Source organism: Sciurus vulgaris (genome assembly GCF_902686455.1).
Source record: "Sciurus vulgaris genome assembly, chromosome: 3".
Lineage (NCBI taxonomy): Eukaryota > Metazoa > Chordata > Mammalia > Rodentia > Sciuridae > Sciurus > Sciurus vulgaris.
Window position 1 is genome coordinate 96,060,410 of NC_136463.1, and position 16,977 is coordinate 96,077,386.

The following is a 16,977-nucleotide window of genomic DNA, read 5'->3' on the forward strand; positions in this document are numbered from 1 at the left end:
CTTACCTCTTCTTTCTATCCATCAGATTGGAATTTCTTATTATCAGTTCAATGGCTAAAATAAAATTTGATTTTTTTGTCCACCATATGTTGACCATGTATAATTGTTTAAGAGTACTCTGATAAGTGCCACATACAGGTAAGGAAGGAAAAAGATAAAAATCACCATGTTTGATGATATTTTTCTGTCCTTGATAAAATATTGAAATAATAAATTTATGACTCTTAACTTCTGATTTCAAGAAAGTCAGACCAATACCTATGAACAAGTTTTTTTAGAAAGTTCAATTTTCTATTTCTGGGATTTTCACTTCTTGAACTAACATAGATTACATATTCTGAAAAGCCCTTCACTGCCACAAATTCTCTGATAAATGATAAATTTTAATTTCAAATGCATGTCAAAAATCTTAAATCAGACAGAAGAAACTATGTGCTATCAACACATATTCACAGATTAGCTTAAATGTCAAATGAAAGCAAATGGAGGCAAAATATGTACTGAGAATCTAGACATTCATCTATTATTAGTTGCTTGAAGTGAAAGATCAGTTCTTCAACTTAAAGAATTGGGGGTCTACTCAAGAAATATACCAGGGATACTGAAAAGGAAATATACCTAGAATAGTAGGTTAGTAGGAGGCAGGGAAATTGGCCAGTTTAAAAAAGAAGAGTAACTAAAAACTTTTCAAAAAAATTTTATTTTTGCTGCTTTCTCTAGGCACAAAACCAAAGCAGAATTTGTGAGTAATTCTGTCCTTGGACAAGAGATTACTAGTTTAAAAATCAAGAAATCTACTGATCAGATAGCTAGGAGAGTAATCAAATTAAATTGATCTCTTAATTAAACTGCTTTGCTTTTTCTCCCTCAATTGCAAATTTTATTCCTCTGTGAGAAAAGAAATTGCTCAATTCAGGCCCTCCCTCCTAATTCTCAAGATAAATTCATTATCATAAGCGGTTCAAACAAAAGAGAGAGAGAGAGAGAGAGAGAGAGAGAGAGAGAGAGAGAATAAATATACAGGAATAGAAACAAAAGAGCAACAGGAAAGAAACAGCATGTTTAAACCTGTAAGTTTTTCATATTTAAAAAATTTTTATGAAGGATAAAGAAATATGAATAAAATATTAAAAAGTAAAAGATGTTTTAAAATAATAAGAAAACTTCAATAATTTATTTTAAAATCCTTTTAGAAAATGTAAATGAGAACCAAAATATAACTTGTAATATTAAAAGGTTATTCATTGGATATATTAATCAATAGCTTAGGCACTGTTCGACTAGTGAACTGCCAGACAAAATGAAAGAAGGTAACTTGAGCTAGTACAGAAAGAAGAGAAGATTTAGGGAGCTGAATTATAGAATGAACAAAGTAGCACATCTAAGCAGGGTATACCAAGGAGAGACTGGAGAGGGGAGGTTAAACAAAATTGAGATAATACTTGGGGCTTTTCCTCCCTGGGCTCATGAAAGACAAAACCTATAAAGAGGCACAATAGGCTTAAGGAAGTAAAATAAAAGCATTGTGAGAAGGGCAAAAGAAAGATGTAATAAGAAACAAGAGAGTAAAGACACATCACCAAAAAAAAAAAATAATAATAAATAATAATAATAATAATAATAGAAAAGTTAATTAAGTAAACATAAGTATTCTCATACACCAATAGAAGCCAAAAGACAGTGGCATAATACCTGCAAAGAGGTAGAGAAAATAACTTCTGATTTGGTAGTTTGTACTTCAAATTACATTTCAAACTAGAACTGAACAACAAAAAAACCATTTAAAAATGGGCAAAAGACTTGAGCAGATATTTCTCCAAAGTAGACATTGAAACACTCAATTAACATCCTGTGCTTTGTATCAGGGAAATGTAAATCAAAACCTCAATGAGAGAGCACCTCACATCAGTAAGAGTGATTATTATTCAAAATACTAAAGATAACAGGTGCTGGTGAGGATATGGAGAGAAGGGCACATTTACACACTGTTGGTGGGAGTATAAATTAGAATAGTTATTATGGAGAACTGTACAGAAATTCCTGAAAAATAAAAAATAGAACTATAATATGATCCAATAATCCCACTACTGAGTATGAATCCAAAGGAAGTGAAATGTATGTTAAATAGACATCTGCATTATCATGTTCTCTGCAGCATTAATCACAATAGCCAAGAAATGGAAACAATCGAGTGTCCATCACATGATATATGGATAAAGAAAATTTTGCTACATATGTACAGTGTAATACTATTCAGCCATAAAAAAAGGATGAATCTTGCCATTTGCAGCATGGATGGAACTGGATATCAATACAATAAGTAAAATAAGTCATGAAAAAGACAAGTACCATTTGATGTCACTCCTATGTAGAATACAAAAAAGTTGATCAGTTTTGTGGCTCAGTTGTAGAACGCTTGCCTAGTATATGTGAGTCACTGGGTTCGATTCTCAGCACCATGTATAAATAAATTAGCAAAACAAAGGTCTATCAACACCTAAAAAATTTTTTTTTAAAAGTTGATCAAATAAAGTTGAGAGTTGAATGGTGGTTATAGAGGCTCCTAAAAGGTACTAAGTTATAGTTAGATATGAGTAAGTTCTGGTGTGTTTTTGTACAGTTGGTTTTTGTTTTTTAATTAAAAAAAAAAAAAGATTAATTTGGGCTCATAGTTCTGGAGGCCTAACATTAAGAATAAATATCTAGAGTCAGTCATTCTAGAGTCAGAATAGCTTTCTTACTGGCAGAGTCCTGAGGTGGTGTAGGGCTTTGCATGCTGAGAGACAGAGAGCACATATATGTTTGGGCTGGTCTCTCCCTCTTACAGAGGTACCACTTAATCAGGAGGGCTCCGCCCTGATGACTTTATCTAATCCTCCCAAAACCCATTTCTAAATTTGTAGTAGTATTAAGTTTCTACTCTCTTAGTACCTCACAATGGGGATTCAATTGCAATATGAGTTTTAGAGGATGCAAATCATTTTTCTCTATCTTCGGGAGAGACTTCTGGAAATTGTGTCATAGAGGAGCACAGCTTATATTTTGAGCATCTGTGGACTATTAAGTGGTGACAGTAGGGTTTTTATAGATAATAATAATGTATTCTGTAATTGATTACACTAGAAAAATTATTGCAAGTGTTTTATTACAAAGAAATGACAATTTAGGAGACAGATGTTTAACATGATTTAAATATAATACAATGTATGCATACTTCAAGATATCACATGCTACCCTATAAATACATATGGACTTTGTGTGTTTAAGATTTTAAAAAATTAAAATACACCTAAGAAAATAATTGATTATCTGAGGAGAAACTGATGTATGCTGATTGTATGCTGATGGGGGGTATGTAAAATGATGCACCCACTATTCAAACAAAATGGTGCTTCTCTGTCCTCCAAAAGAGAATTACACATAATTGGCAATTCCAATTTTGAGTATATGCCCCAAAAAAGTTGAAGGCAGTGTCTTGAGGAAGCAGATGTATTGCCATGTTGAAGCAGAATAATTCACAGCATCGAAACTGGAATCAGCCAAAGTGTCCATCAATGGATGTATGGATGAACAAACATGGAGAAACTTGAATTAGCCAAAGTGTCCATCAATAGATGAATGAATGAACAAAGATGGCTCATGCACAACCTTAAAAAGGAAGGGAAATCTGGCACATGCTACAACATGGAGAATCCTTGGGGATATTATACTAAGTGAAATAAATCAGTCACAAAAAAACAAATACTGTATGATTTCATTTATTTGAGGTACCAGAATAGTTAAATTCATAGAGAATGGCAGTTGCTAGAGGTTGGTGGAAGAAATGAATTTAATAATCAGAGTTTCACATTTTCAGATGAAAAGATTTTTGGAGAGTGGGTGCAAAATGTAAATGTTCTTAATACTACTCAAATATATATTTGAAATGATTAAGATGAAACATTTTATATTACATATATTTAACCACAATTTGAAATGCTTTCTTTCAAAAACTAATACTAAATAATTATATTTTAAAATATCTGGAATTGTCACTAACAGAGTCTCACTAAACTACAACAACAACAAAAATGCTATTAGTTCCTTATTTTTATATGAGGTCATTTGTGATGGCCCTTCTATTAACCTAGTTCACTCTTCTACAAAGTCTAGCTACCCCTCATCACTTGCCCCTCTTTATGTGTGAAGTTTTCAGATCTTTGTGCCTATAGATTCCACACCATGGTTTGATTTTGCTACTATTTTGGTACCCTTCATTCCCCAAGACCTTGATTATTATATCCTCAGTGAGTATGTCAGCAAACCATGTAAGAATGCAATGCATACTCTTTGTTCTAATTTGCTGAGAAGAGGCTTACATCCTTGCAAACTCCTTACTTCATTTAGCTTTATATGTTTTCTTAATTATTTTCATTCCTACTCTTTTGCCAGGCATGAAGTACCTTGTGGTTATGAACTTTATTATTTAGCTTTGAATAATTGACGTCAACTCATCAATTCACTATCCCAGATAGAATCTAGAACATGGAATGAATTAAAAAAAAAAAAAAAAAAACTCATGGAGTAAAACAAAGTAAGATATTTATCTTTCTAACTAAAACATATAGAATAAACACAAAGTATGGCTTAGCAACTGTAACTACACTTAGCAAGTGTAAATACAAATACATAGTTCTCCATCCAATGTCAAGTATTGGTATGGTTATAGCGTGCTTTTCCTTTCTTTCTCTTTCTTTCTTTTTAAAATCACAGATGTTGAAAAAAACATCTGTGATGTTCTTGCACCGAAAAACATCCCATGTGAAAATGAAAACTGAAAATTCTGCTCAGAAATAAGCAAAACAACAGATGTTCCCTATCAAAACTTTCTACTTTAATTCAAGGCCTGTTTCCAAAATCTAGATCTCACTGTTATTACTGACCTGCTTTCATTTCTTTCATTCTCTCTGTACTAATTTTCAGAATTGTTTTTATATTCAAGCATTGTTATTACTGGGTACAACTAAATATAGTATCTTACAACATAGAGGGAATGAATCTTTGCTACTCACTGACAAGATAATTGTTGGCATAAGTGGATAACATTTCAAATATGAATGGATATCTACTCCCAAATAGGTTCAGTTAGATTTAAACCACCATACAGAATTACATTTTATATAGTAGTAAAGTGACCATAAGGTCTGGGGTTAAAATGGTCTATGCATTTGTAGGTAAAAACAAAACATATGACTATATGATATTTCCTACCACATAAGAGAGTATTTTTATAGAAATAAAAAAGCTACATTTCTAATTTATATTTAGCCTCCTTTTTTATCCATTTTAACTTCTGCTTAACTCAACCTAATAATCCTGTTATTTCAGACAGATTAGTATTAAAAAGATACTTTGCTCAAGTAATTGTACTTGCCCAAAGTAGTCCTCACTTTCATTTTCAAAAAATGGTGCTTTAAAATACACAAGAGGTGCTCTTTCCAATAAGAATGAGATTCTGTTGACAGTGACCTAGAATCTCATAAAACTGCCCACATGTCCATAAAAGCTCTTCCTCATATTTCAGAATAATCAACAAAAGCCTTGGCAAGAAAGTGAACTAACCTGGGTACTTCACCAGGATGCTATTAGGTCATCTCTGTAGAGAATGCAAAGTGTAAGTGAAGTGAATGGCAGGAAGGAATACTATGCACGGACCATGCAGTTATAGTTAAAGCTCTTTCTCCAACATGGTCAGGTTCCTTATTTAGAAAAGAAAAGGATACTCAAGGAAAAGGAGCACAACCTAGGGACCAAAAAGTCTGAGACCAAATTTGGATGCAAAATGTTCTGGTATTTCCAAGAGTGGCAAACCTGAATCAAATTCTACTTCATCTATAAAATGAGAGTGTAATCTACACCTCAAAGTACCACACGGGGAATAAATGTTACATAAAATAAAGACATTGTGGATAAAAATGTGAAAGGCCAACTCTAATGTTCCTGGCTTATATTAGGAATTTTAAGGTATGCTAATGTCTTTCTTTTTTCTCACCATGTTAGTTACAAGCAGAACTTTTTAATTTGGGGGATGAATCTGTTATCTAATAAAGTATAATCCTGAATAGTACATTAATTCTAGGGAGGGGGAGTCTGTGGAAACATTTAATAGGACAATACCCATGGGTGATGTAATTAGTCCTCAGTGAATAGGATCAAGTCCCAAACCCTCTTATTATAGAGTGATTAATATGACAGAAGTTTTAAAGATGTGGTCCTAAGAAAATATTTGTCTCTATCATTTCCTCACTTTGACTTTGAGGCAGAATTTTAGCTTCTGTGAGTTTTTTAATCTGCAGAATGGAAATAATTCATTGATAATAACACATTTGAAAAGATTAAATACAATAATAGTAACATCACATTAATGACAGAATTCTTCATCATATCAGATCGGTAAGCCCAAGAACACAAATAACTGAAGAATATTTGGATGGCACAGTGAGCTAATTAGAAAAATAATTGCCACCAGGGGACAGAACTACAGTCTGCCAATAAGAATTTTGTCTTTAATTCTTAGAGTTGTATTTTTCTTAGAATAAATTTACCATTGTTTTTGTGAAAAAGTAAACAATCTCTACATATGTATGTGTATATGAGTATGTTGTATGTGTTGTGATTTAAGTATGAGTTGCCCCCAAAAGCTCATGTCATCAGAAAGTTCAGAGGTGAAATGATTGGGCTACGAGAGCCTTAACCTAGTCAGTACATTAATCCATTGATTGGGATTAACTGAGTGGTAACTGTAGACAGGTAGGATTTGGCTAGAGACAATAAGTCTAGAGGGGCATGACTTTAGGGTACGTATTTTGTCCCTGGTGAGTTGAGCTCTCTCTGCTTCCTGTTGCAATGTCCTGATTTGATTTCCTTCTCCACACTCTTTCATCATGATGTTTTGCATCACCTCAGGCCTGAATGATGGAGTCAGTCATCTATGGACTGAGGGCTAAGAAATCTTGAGCACCAAATAAACTTTTCTGACTCAAAAAATGTTTGTCTCAGGTCTTTAGCCAAAGAGACAGAAAAGCTGACTAAAACAGTATGTTTATATGTACCTACTACATTTATTTGTTGTTGTTAAATTATACAATGAATGTGCCTGTAGTCATGTATTTCTCCTCATAATTGAATCGGACCTACTTCAAGCTACTTAACAGCAAGTAAATCAAGTGGGCAATATACAAATTAAGAAGACCTCATTGTTTCAGGATGGATAATGGTAAGGTGGGCAACTCTTCCTCAGTCCTTTCAGAAAGCCTGAATCAATCAGTATTTCCCTCAGAAAATGATCCCCTTAGGAACAAAATAACGGGAGATAGTTGTAGCAATAGATGCATTAGGAGCTCGCTTCATATTAGACGAGGGAAGATGAGGAGATAAAGGTTCAGAAGAAACAGTACTAGAGAGGGAGAACAGCTAAATGAGAAAATAGAGAGGCCAGCAGTGTAAAAAGGAGAAACAAGTTCTCTAGAGAGCCATTCATAGGAACCTCAAGATGAAAGGATAAAATAGAGTACAATTACTGTCGGATTTGAGAGGCTTTAATGAACTCAGAAACTGAACTGTCAAAAATTCTTCTCAAGTTTTGTTGCTAATGGAAAGGTATATCAGTCCTTAACAAACTTTTACCCTGGAAGAAGAAGGCTACCCCGTTCAACCTGTGAAGCAAATCAGAAACAAAGGAGGTGTCCTTGATAAGGCTGTTCCTCTATCTTCAGGTCCAATTGTTTGTTAAGTTCCTCTCTATATATTTGTACCGTTTGATATCTATAATCTGTCCACATGCCTCCCTCTCTGTTTTTCCCTCCCTAGTCCAGGCTTCTATCATCTCTTTCTAGAACTACCACAGCAGCAGTTAGCCTGTCCTTCAGAGTGTATAGTGGACTTCTCTCAAGCAGGAACTCTTTATTAAGACTAAGACATACTGTGACCTTCCACAGGCAAAGTAAATGCATGCTCCACCCTCTTTAAAACACTTCGAGTCACACTATTTTAAATATTGACATAAAAATCAAAAACTTGTCCTAAGAAGATTGACATCATTTGTTTTCTATTTCTTCAGCTCCTTCAGATTATACAGGTAAATCTTGATCATTCTGTACTTTGTACTCTTCATTCCATATTTTGTTCCCTTCAATTTATTCTCATACAGGGAATATCCCAATATTTGTCCAACTGACTGAATTAATAATTATTTATATGGATGAGTATATGTATTAAATGTTAACAAGAAAATATTAGTGCTAAAATTTTGGTCAACCTGTAAGTTGTCTGCTAAATGGAAACAAATTTCTGTGATTTTCTTGAAGATGAACTAACCAAATACTGCTAGATACTAATTTGCAAAATTGTCCCCAAATGTTTTTTACACACATCTTCATCCATATACAATTCAGAGAGCCTTTTGAAAAGTATTTTATATTCATTGTAAAGTTGGTTGGTCATTTCCTGTTAGACTATGATGAATATTTTGTGGGAGGTCCACCTAACCTATTGTCCTTTTACTGGTCTTTCAAGGAGTTTAGTTGCTTTCAGTCAGGCACTGTTACATGCCCACACATACCTTGATCTATCAAAATCTATAAATTCATTCTATTGTCATGTATAACAAGTTAGAACAATTAAAAAATTTTAAAAATATCCAGCACAAAGAAGAAATCTTTGTATTAGCATTTTATAAAAGCTTCCTTTTTTTAAGCAAGTTTGAAGTGAGTATTTGAACAAGCTTATGACCAAGTCATTCAGGGGAGTTGCTTTAACAATACTAACCTCAGATCAGCTAGCCTAAATACAAGAGTAATAGGGCACTCAAACTACTCTTCTAGTATTATATGTAGAAAACTTTCTTGAAAAGGACTCTGAATTTAAAACTTTCCCTTCTTATTGCTTTCATTAAGAAGTTGATCATTGCGCAAATGCAGTTTGATTTTACATTTTCAGTGTACTTCAAAGCATTAAGCGCTTTAGTAAATCTACATGAATTGCTATACTTTCTTCCATTCCTTGATGAATCCCTCAAGAAACTGTGCCTTGTTTGGATTTATAGTGACAGCAAACAGTAGGTACTCAATGAAAACTCATTCAAACATAATATGCCAAAATGTAAGCAAATATTAAACTAATTCAAGGCTAAATTTACAGTTCAGTTATAGCACTTACAAAAATGTCTTACTTAAGTTATGCTTCCTTTATTTTTTTGTACCAAGGATTGAACCCAGGATCATTTAACCAGTGAGCCACATCCCCAGTCCAATTTAACTTTTTAAAAATTTTTGAGACACAGTCTGTGTTGCTTAGGACCTTGCTAAATTGCGGAGGCTGGCTTTGAATTTACAATCCTCCCACCTCAGCCTCCCAATTCTCTGGGATTACAGGCATACGCCACCACACCTGGCTTCGGCTATGCTGTCTATGATTAGGAAAAGTAACATATATTTTAAAAAAGGTTGATTCAATGTTTAAAAAGTACCTAAGATTGAATATGCTGGGTTAGGGGATGGGTAGAAACAGTTTTCCTATCTTATTTTAATAGTTACTTTCCATATAAATGTGCAGAAGGAGAAGTTTACACTACACTTGTCAGAAAAGGATATCAGACCTGCCCAATATCTTCTATTACCTCTGCAAAATCATGCACCCATCAACAAAAGTCTTTAAACCCATTTATTTAGATATCTCTAAATTTTAAATTATTGATTTTTTTTTTTCTTCTCTATCAGTCTGCTGTGTGCCATTTAATTAGAGCATTCTAAAATCATAAGGATGGAGCATTTTACCAAATCTCTAATCAATTCCAACTTTCAATTAACAGTATAGAGTAGAACAATATGGAAAGAATATAAAAAAAGACTTGTGAAAATTGTAGGTTGAATAATATACACTTTTATATGTGCAGATTGTGCAGATCTTTTACCTCTTGAAATAACGGTTTCTAACCCAGTTCCATTAATAAAAGCCCGTTTAATGGTTTGAGTTTTGATATCAGTCCAGTATAAACGTTCTTCAGAGGCATCGAAGTCTATCACAGTAACATCATCAATATCAGGGACTGTAAAGGCCGTGATAAAGTTAAAATATGGATTGTCAATATCCACTCCTCTGATTTCAGAGCGCCTTGCATACAGAAGAAATTTTTTCATTTCTAGAAAAGGAATAGAAATTGGGTGTTTTTTCTCATACACAGTTGACAAGTTTTAAACAGAGTAGAAATTCTAAGGTATTACTTTTTAAATAAATTATAGAATTTTAAAACCATAACAAATATTTGATAAAAATATTAATGCAGAAATTATATATTCTAAATCAAGGTACTTCACAGAAACAAACAAAAAAACAAGTACAGTCCTTAAGTCATCATTATTTATCTAGAAATGCCAAGAAATTCTCATAATTGGTGTGTTCTTAAAATTTCAACCAAACTTCTTAAAATACATAGGTGATATAAATTTCAAATAAACATGTTTTTATATAATTATTACAATATTTTATCACATTTAATCCTTTTTGAAACAATCTGTGAACTTTTTTTTATACTTTTATACTTTTGTTTATACTAAACAAAATAAAATTAGGCATTGCTTTTAAAACTCCTATTCATGTTTCCCCCATCAAAATTAGGGCTTAACAAATTTAAAGTATGTTTGTATTGTAAACTTTTGTAGATTTGTAGTAGCTGCACTGTGAGGAGTTGAATTGTTTTTACTACCACAGTTATTTTTCTTTACACTGAGTTTGTGAAATACCAGTGGATCATATAGAAGTAGGAGTTACATATATTCTGTTCTATTTCCCTCTCTCAAATATTAATATTTTTATTTGAGATATATTACTATTATATAAAATTAAAACCACATGTACCCAATGCCCTGGATTAATTTCTGATGAATAATTCTCATTTCTGCCCATAATATTAAGTAATTGCTTTATAAAAAATAAGAATTATTAATAAAATACTCTGATTTTCATTCATAAATATTTTTGTGTTTTAGCTTAAAAGTTTTAAAAAATCTTTCCATGTCATATATTTTATTTCATTTTATCTCTTTCAGGTTGATAATCCTCTACAAAATGATGCTAAAATGACTTTCAAATAAGAGCAGATTAAAGCTGTTAAGTACCTCTTTTTTATGCAGGTTACTTACATCATCATTTTCTGATAATGCACTTTCATTTACAAATCTCCCTGCTTTGCAGAGATAAATTCTGCTAACACATCAAATAAGAAAATAGCAAGAAAAAATGAATAAGGTAATAAATAGCAAAGTGCAACATATCACACATTCTAAAAATTTGTCACTCTCTCTGGAAGTGGATGAATCATCAATCGTTGCTGGAAATAGCAACAACTAAAATGTTTTTAAAGATGTTAAAATCCTCTTTTACTTTCCTTTGAGTAAAACCTAATACAATTTGAGAGAATTCAATTTGAATTTTAGTTAAGAACTATAAGAAATTTACCATAGCAGGTCTTCTTGTCTGAGGAAAGCTTCATCAGGTGGGGGCAGGCACAAGCGGCACTCCTATTATGATTGATCAGACACATGTGAGAGCAGGGCCCTTTGCCATCATTAGCTGCACAAGGATTGGGAGCTGCAATTACACAGTGAAATATTAACAGTGAAGATGGAAGAATGTATTAGTGAACCTCTGAGGTTGACAGAGGTTATTCACTTAATGATTCAAAGTAAAGTTTCCTTTGTAGCACCCATTACTAGGGTGATTAATATGACAATAATAGGCAATCGCACACAGTCATTACATTACTAAAAACATTTTTTCCCCTCAAAGATAACAAGAAAGACAACTTCCTTAATTTCCACTAAGATGAAGAGTCTTAGTAGCAAAGGTTTTTTTAAAGTTTTAGTCTGATAATCAGGAATAATTACTGAATCTAGTTTTTAATAAACTCAGGTAGACTATAAAATAACTTAGTCATTGGAAATTCCAATGAGTGCTATTATTTTCCTAATCTCCCTTCTTGCCTTAAGATAACACCCCAAAAACTTTCCCTAGGAAACTGCTCTTAAATATACACCCTTCCTTCAAGGCCCCTGCTGTTTCTCAAATCAGAGGCCTATTGAAAAAATGTATGCCTGACTTCATTATTAGATTATCTTCATTATGATTTATTTTTCTGTATCAGAAGGTTCCATGACTAAGTTTGCCCCACACACATACTTGCTAAATTTCATTGTATAAATAACTTATGATATATTCAAATTTATCAGAATATCAAATTTGCAGTTCCATGTCATGTTCTTATTGTTTTGTGTTTCTTGTTCTATCATGACTATTGGATAAGATTTTAATTTTAATTAACCAGTAACTACTCTTTAATTTTATTTTTAATTGTTTAGTAGAATAAAGTTTTTAGTACTGAGCTACTAAATTGAAGGCAGAAAAAATCATAGCTTCAGACCTCACTAGCAATATTTTAGTTTTGACTAATGAATGTTATCTTTCTAATGGGTAGACCTATTGCTCTGAGAAGTGGCAGGGTTAAGGACATGCTACCCCAAAATATTTCACCTAGGCATACTGAAAAATAGCAGAGGCAGAGAAGTTTCACTGACCTTCTTCCTATCCTTCTTTCCTGAGGCAGGTCATAAAACCTAGGAAAGATTTTCTGCTTTTCCCTGAAGCAGGTCATGAGAATCTCATGTATGAATTGCCCTCTGTATACCCAGAGGAAAGGAGTATATCCTCATTTCTGAAAAAGTCTAGGAAAAGAATCTGAAAAAACAGGCCTTGCTAGGTTCCCCCTAGCTCATTACCATTAGATCTAACTCCTTTGTCTTATTATGTTTCTCCATATCTGCCTATTCTTCATCAAGCCTAGCATAAAAATACACAGGTTTTAATCATTTATTTGGGTCTTCATTTCCTCCTCAAGGATCCTCATCTATAAAACCTCATATGAGATTGTGTTTTTTCTCTTTTTAATCTTTTATTATAGTAACTTTATCCAAGAACCCAGTATGGGTAGAGAAAAAGATATCTTTCTTCTACAACAACAGTTACAATTAGTCTTCTAAGGCACTGAAACACAAAGAATAACATTATCAAAGAACTATGCCTTTAGAGGATATAAGAAATAACTGAATTTGATAAACATTCAGTATAGATTAGGCAATCTGTTGCACTCCCTACATCAACATGATAAAAGTAATGCATTTGTTAAAAAGAACAAATAAATAAAAGGAAACGAGAGATTCCCAAAGAACAATATTCTTCTAAGAAAATCCATTAACAACAACAACAACAACAACAACAACAAAAACAGTTAGAAGAAAGCAAATGTCCTGGAGATTCTTAGTGCATGATACACAGAGAAAGCACCAAATAGTATGCTCTTTCTTACTGTATAATTTTATCTGTTGTAATTGGAGGCCCCAAGGGATTTCAGTTTAGGGAAGCAGAGGGTAGGTGTTCAGGTTATGGAGGTGACAAGATACTGCAAGAGAGAATGCCAAAGAAGAGGTGATGGTAGAGAACTATTAGAAAACTAGAATTAGGGTTACTCCTGTTATAGGTAGCAAGAAATTTTCCCACACTTGGAGAAGATAGAAGAGAATGAGGAAGAAGAACAAAAGAAGAAAAAGAAAGAAGAATAAAGGAGAGGAAAGGGGAAAAAAAGAGAAGAAGAGATTGATTCAAAAACAATGATCCAGGGGATGATTCCTCTTAGGGAAATTAAAGGCAAAATTTATGACAGTACCATGACAGGTACTTGAATTTCACTTTGTATATCGTTGTTTTTAGCCTAGAATCATACCACCTCTTCTCAGCATCCTACAATTATGATAAAATACATTTTTATAATTGAAGATACTAAACTATATACATAGAAAAAATATTACATTGACTTTGTAAATCTGTATCTATACTAATAATAATATAGTAACATATAAGTCATAATATTTTTGTGCTTCACAGTTTGGAAAATTCACAAATAATTTTTACTTTCCCTTTTTATTTTTTTGCACTTTGAAATAACATTGTTAAATCTTTTAAAATGCTTTTTCTAACTATTCATTTGAATAGAGCTATGTATTATAATTAGTAAATTAAGGAATTTGGTTCAGAATACTTACATTTGAACATAAGGCAGGGATTAACAGATGGTGCTCCCTGGTCCAAATTGGGTATACTGATGTTTTTGTAAATAAAGTTTCATTGACACATCCAGGTATGTTAGTTGACATATTATCTATGTCTGTTATTTTTTTTTTTTTTTTTTTTGGTGGTGCTGGGGATCGAACCCAGGGCCTTGTGCTTGCGAGGTGAGCACTTTACCAACTGAGCTATCTCCCCAGCCCCTATGTCTGTTTTTACATTACACAGAGTTGACCAGTTTCAGCAGAGACCACATTTCTCACAAAGGCTAATATTTATTACCTAGCTCTATAGAAAAGATTTATGTACCCTTAATGTAAAGCAATTAACTATTTCAAAAGAAATACCTGTTATGGTTTGGTTATGAAGTGCCTTCAAAAAACTGATGTGTAACACAATACAAGAATGCTCAGAGGTGAGATCATGACATCTATAAACTAATTGGTGGACTAATACACTTGGCTGGATTAACTGGGTGGTAAGTATTGGTAGGTAGGGTGTAGAAGAAGTAGGTAACTGGCGACATGCCTTTCAGGTTTACATTTTGTCCCTGATGAATGGTGCTCTCTCTGCTTCCTGTTTATCATGTCCTGAGCAATTTTCCTCTGCCATGCTCTTATACCTTGATATTCTGTCTCACCTCAGGCCCAGAACAATGGAGTCAGCTAACCACAAACTGAATCTCTAAAACCCTAAACCAAAATAAAATGTCCCTTCTCTAAATTGTGCTTTGAGGTCTTTTTGTCACAGCAATGCAGAGCTGACTAAAACATATAATGTTGAAATACCCGGTATCAATACAGAGGTTGTGAACTCCCATAACACCAAAAATATTCCATTACATTTGGAACCAGGAGATGGAGAATGCTGACTTTTCAATAGAATGTTCTAAGCAGTCCTAATTTATGAAGTGCAAACATAGCTGTCCAACTGGCTTCACTGATACTTTATATTGTCTAAACTCCAGATTAGCAAACAAACAAACTTAGAGGCACTTGTAGCACCCTCCACCTTTCATTTATACATTGTATAAATATTTACAAACCCCTATTTGTCTCAAACATGATGAAAAGAGCTGGTAGATGAAAGCAGACAAGACAAAGAACTCCTATCAAGTAGCTTAAGTTTCTACACCTTAACCCTGTCCTCCATTCTCTCTAATTCTCTGGTCACTAGTTTATTCAGTTCAATTCTCCATCTTCTCCATAAGTTAGAATAGTAAATTTCTAACCACTTTCTTGATCTCTGGCTTTACCCAGACATTTAGTTATCTTTCTAAAATACAGACTTGACCATATATCTGATGTATTTAACAATTTTAGATTATTTCCCACTGTCTAGCTCACAAATTCTCATCCTATCTCCAACATTTCTTCTATGACTCCTCAGCACTAGTCAGCTTGGTCTACCTGCTACTCCTATTCACTCTCTAGTTCTTATTCTTTATTCTAGTTTGCATAAGACATGCAAACTACTCAACTCTTTTACCACAGCATTAGTCCATTATGTTTACTTGTGTTAAAGAAGTCATCAGTCTTGTAAGCAAACCTTTTTCACTTATCTTTCTCTACCATATTTAATCATTTGTCAAGTATTGTCAGACTTGCCTTAATATGTGTTTCTATTCCATTTTTCCCTCTCCCCTTACAACATAAAATGCTATTTTCTTATCTTTGAATGATGGCTATAGCCATGCAACTGATATTCCATCGTACTGCCCCAAATATACCATTTTGTCTTTCTAAGATACAAACCTGTTTTCCAGCTTCATCTACCAGTTTCCTTCTATATACATATTATATACATGCTAAAATGGATTCTTCATTGTTCCCTGAAAACCTATAGCTTGTCTTTTTCCACCTCTACCTGATCATTTTTCCCTTAGAATTCCATCAACATATTTACATTAATCTTCCTTAAGACACAGTTCAAATTCTTTCTCTGTCATGAAATGTTTTCTAATGAAGCCAGAGTTGCTGATTTTCTACTTTGGAATATTAATTGTTATTACCAATGTTACAAAACTTAAGATCATTTATTGTTTATTGTCATATTTTCTATTTATCTTCGTTCTTTCCTTCTTTTTCCCTTCCTTTCTTTTGGTGATGGGAATTGAACCCAGGTCTTCCTGCTTGCTAAGTATCTGCACTACTGTTGAGCTACACTCCTGGCTGGTGCTGTTTTCTAATTTGTGGCACAAATTCATATCTTTATATTAATATACATATCTCTCTCTAACTAAAACAATGACTGTCATTCTTTTTTGGAAAAGGCCAGATGGTAAATATTTTCACTTTGGCATGCCTTATGCAAACTACTCAACTCTTTTAACTCAACTCAACCACAAAAGTACCAGGGAGCAATGGTTAAATCAATGGCAGTGGCTGCCCTCAAATAAAACTTTGTTTATTAAAAAGAGAGGAGTAAATTTAGGCTGAGGTTAAAGTTTGTCAGTCTGAACTAGATGTTTTATACTGGCAGGAACTATGACTTATATACACTTAAATTATTTTTAAAAATTTCTATGATAAAGATTATTGTCAGCCCTAAGAACATTTTAATTCATTTGCCTGCTCATGAGTGCATGTTAGTATATGCTCCAAAATGGCAGCAATCTGAAAATTAGGAAAGTGAGTTAATATTCTAAAGCGCATCATGGCTGCAGGTAAAAAAAGATTCAATAATGCATAGCTACAATAATTTACAGGAGAACCAATGTTAATTATGAAAACCCACAAGACTGATATGTACCTTGTGAAGAAAACAATATTGTTAAAGATATTTTCTTATTTCATGCAACCTATTTTTAATTACAGTCCATTTTGC

The 16,977-nt window shown here is 33.1% G+C and overlaps 1 protein-coding gene across 5 annotated transcripts in view; it reads right to left on the reverse strand.

Annotated features, from left to right (window-relative positions):
• Positions 1-16,977, reverse strand: part of LRP1B (LDL receptor related protein 1B) — a 1,899,381-nt gene that overhangs the window by 628,981 nt on the left and 1,253,423 nt on the right. For all 5 annotated transcript variants that reach the window (XM_079135584.1, XM_079135585.1, XM_079135582.1 and 2 more), the window contains exons 28-29: positions 11,494-11,625; positions 9,950-10,177 (exon numbers count right to left, since the gene is read on the reverse strand). In XM_079135584.1, the coding sequence (XP_078991710.1) occupies positions 9,950-10,177; positions 11,494-11,625 (360 nt within the window). The remainder of the gene's footprint in view (positions 1-9,949; positions 10,178-11,493; positions 11,626-16,977) is intronic.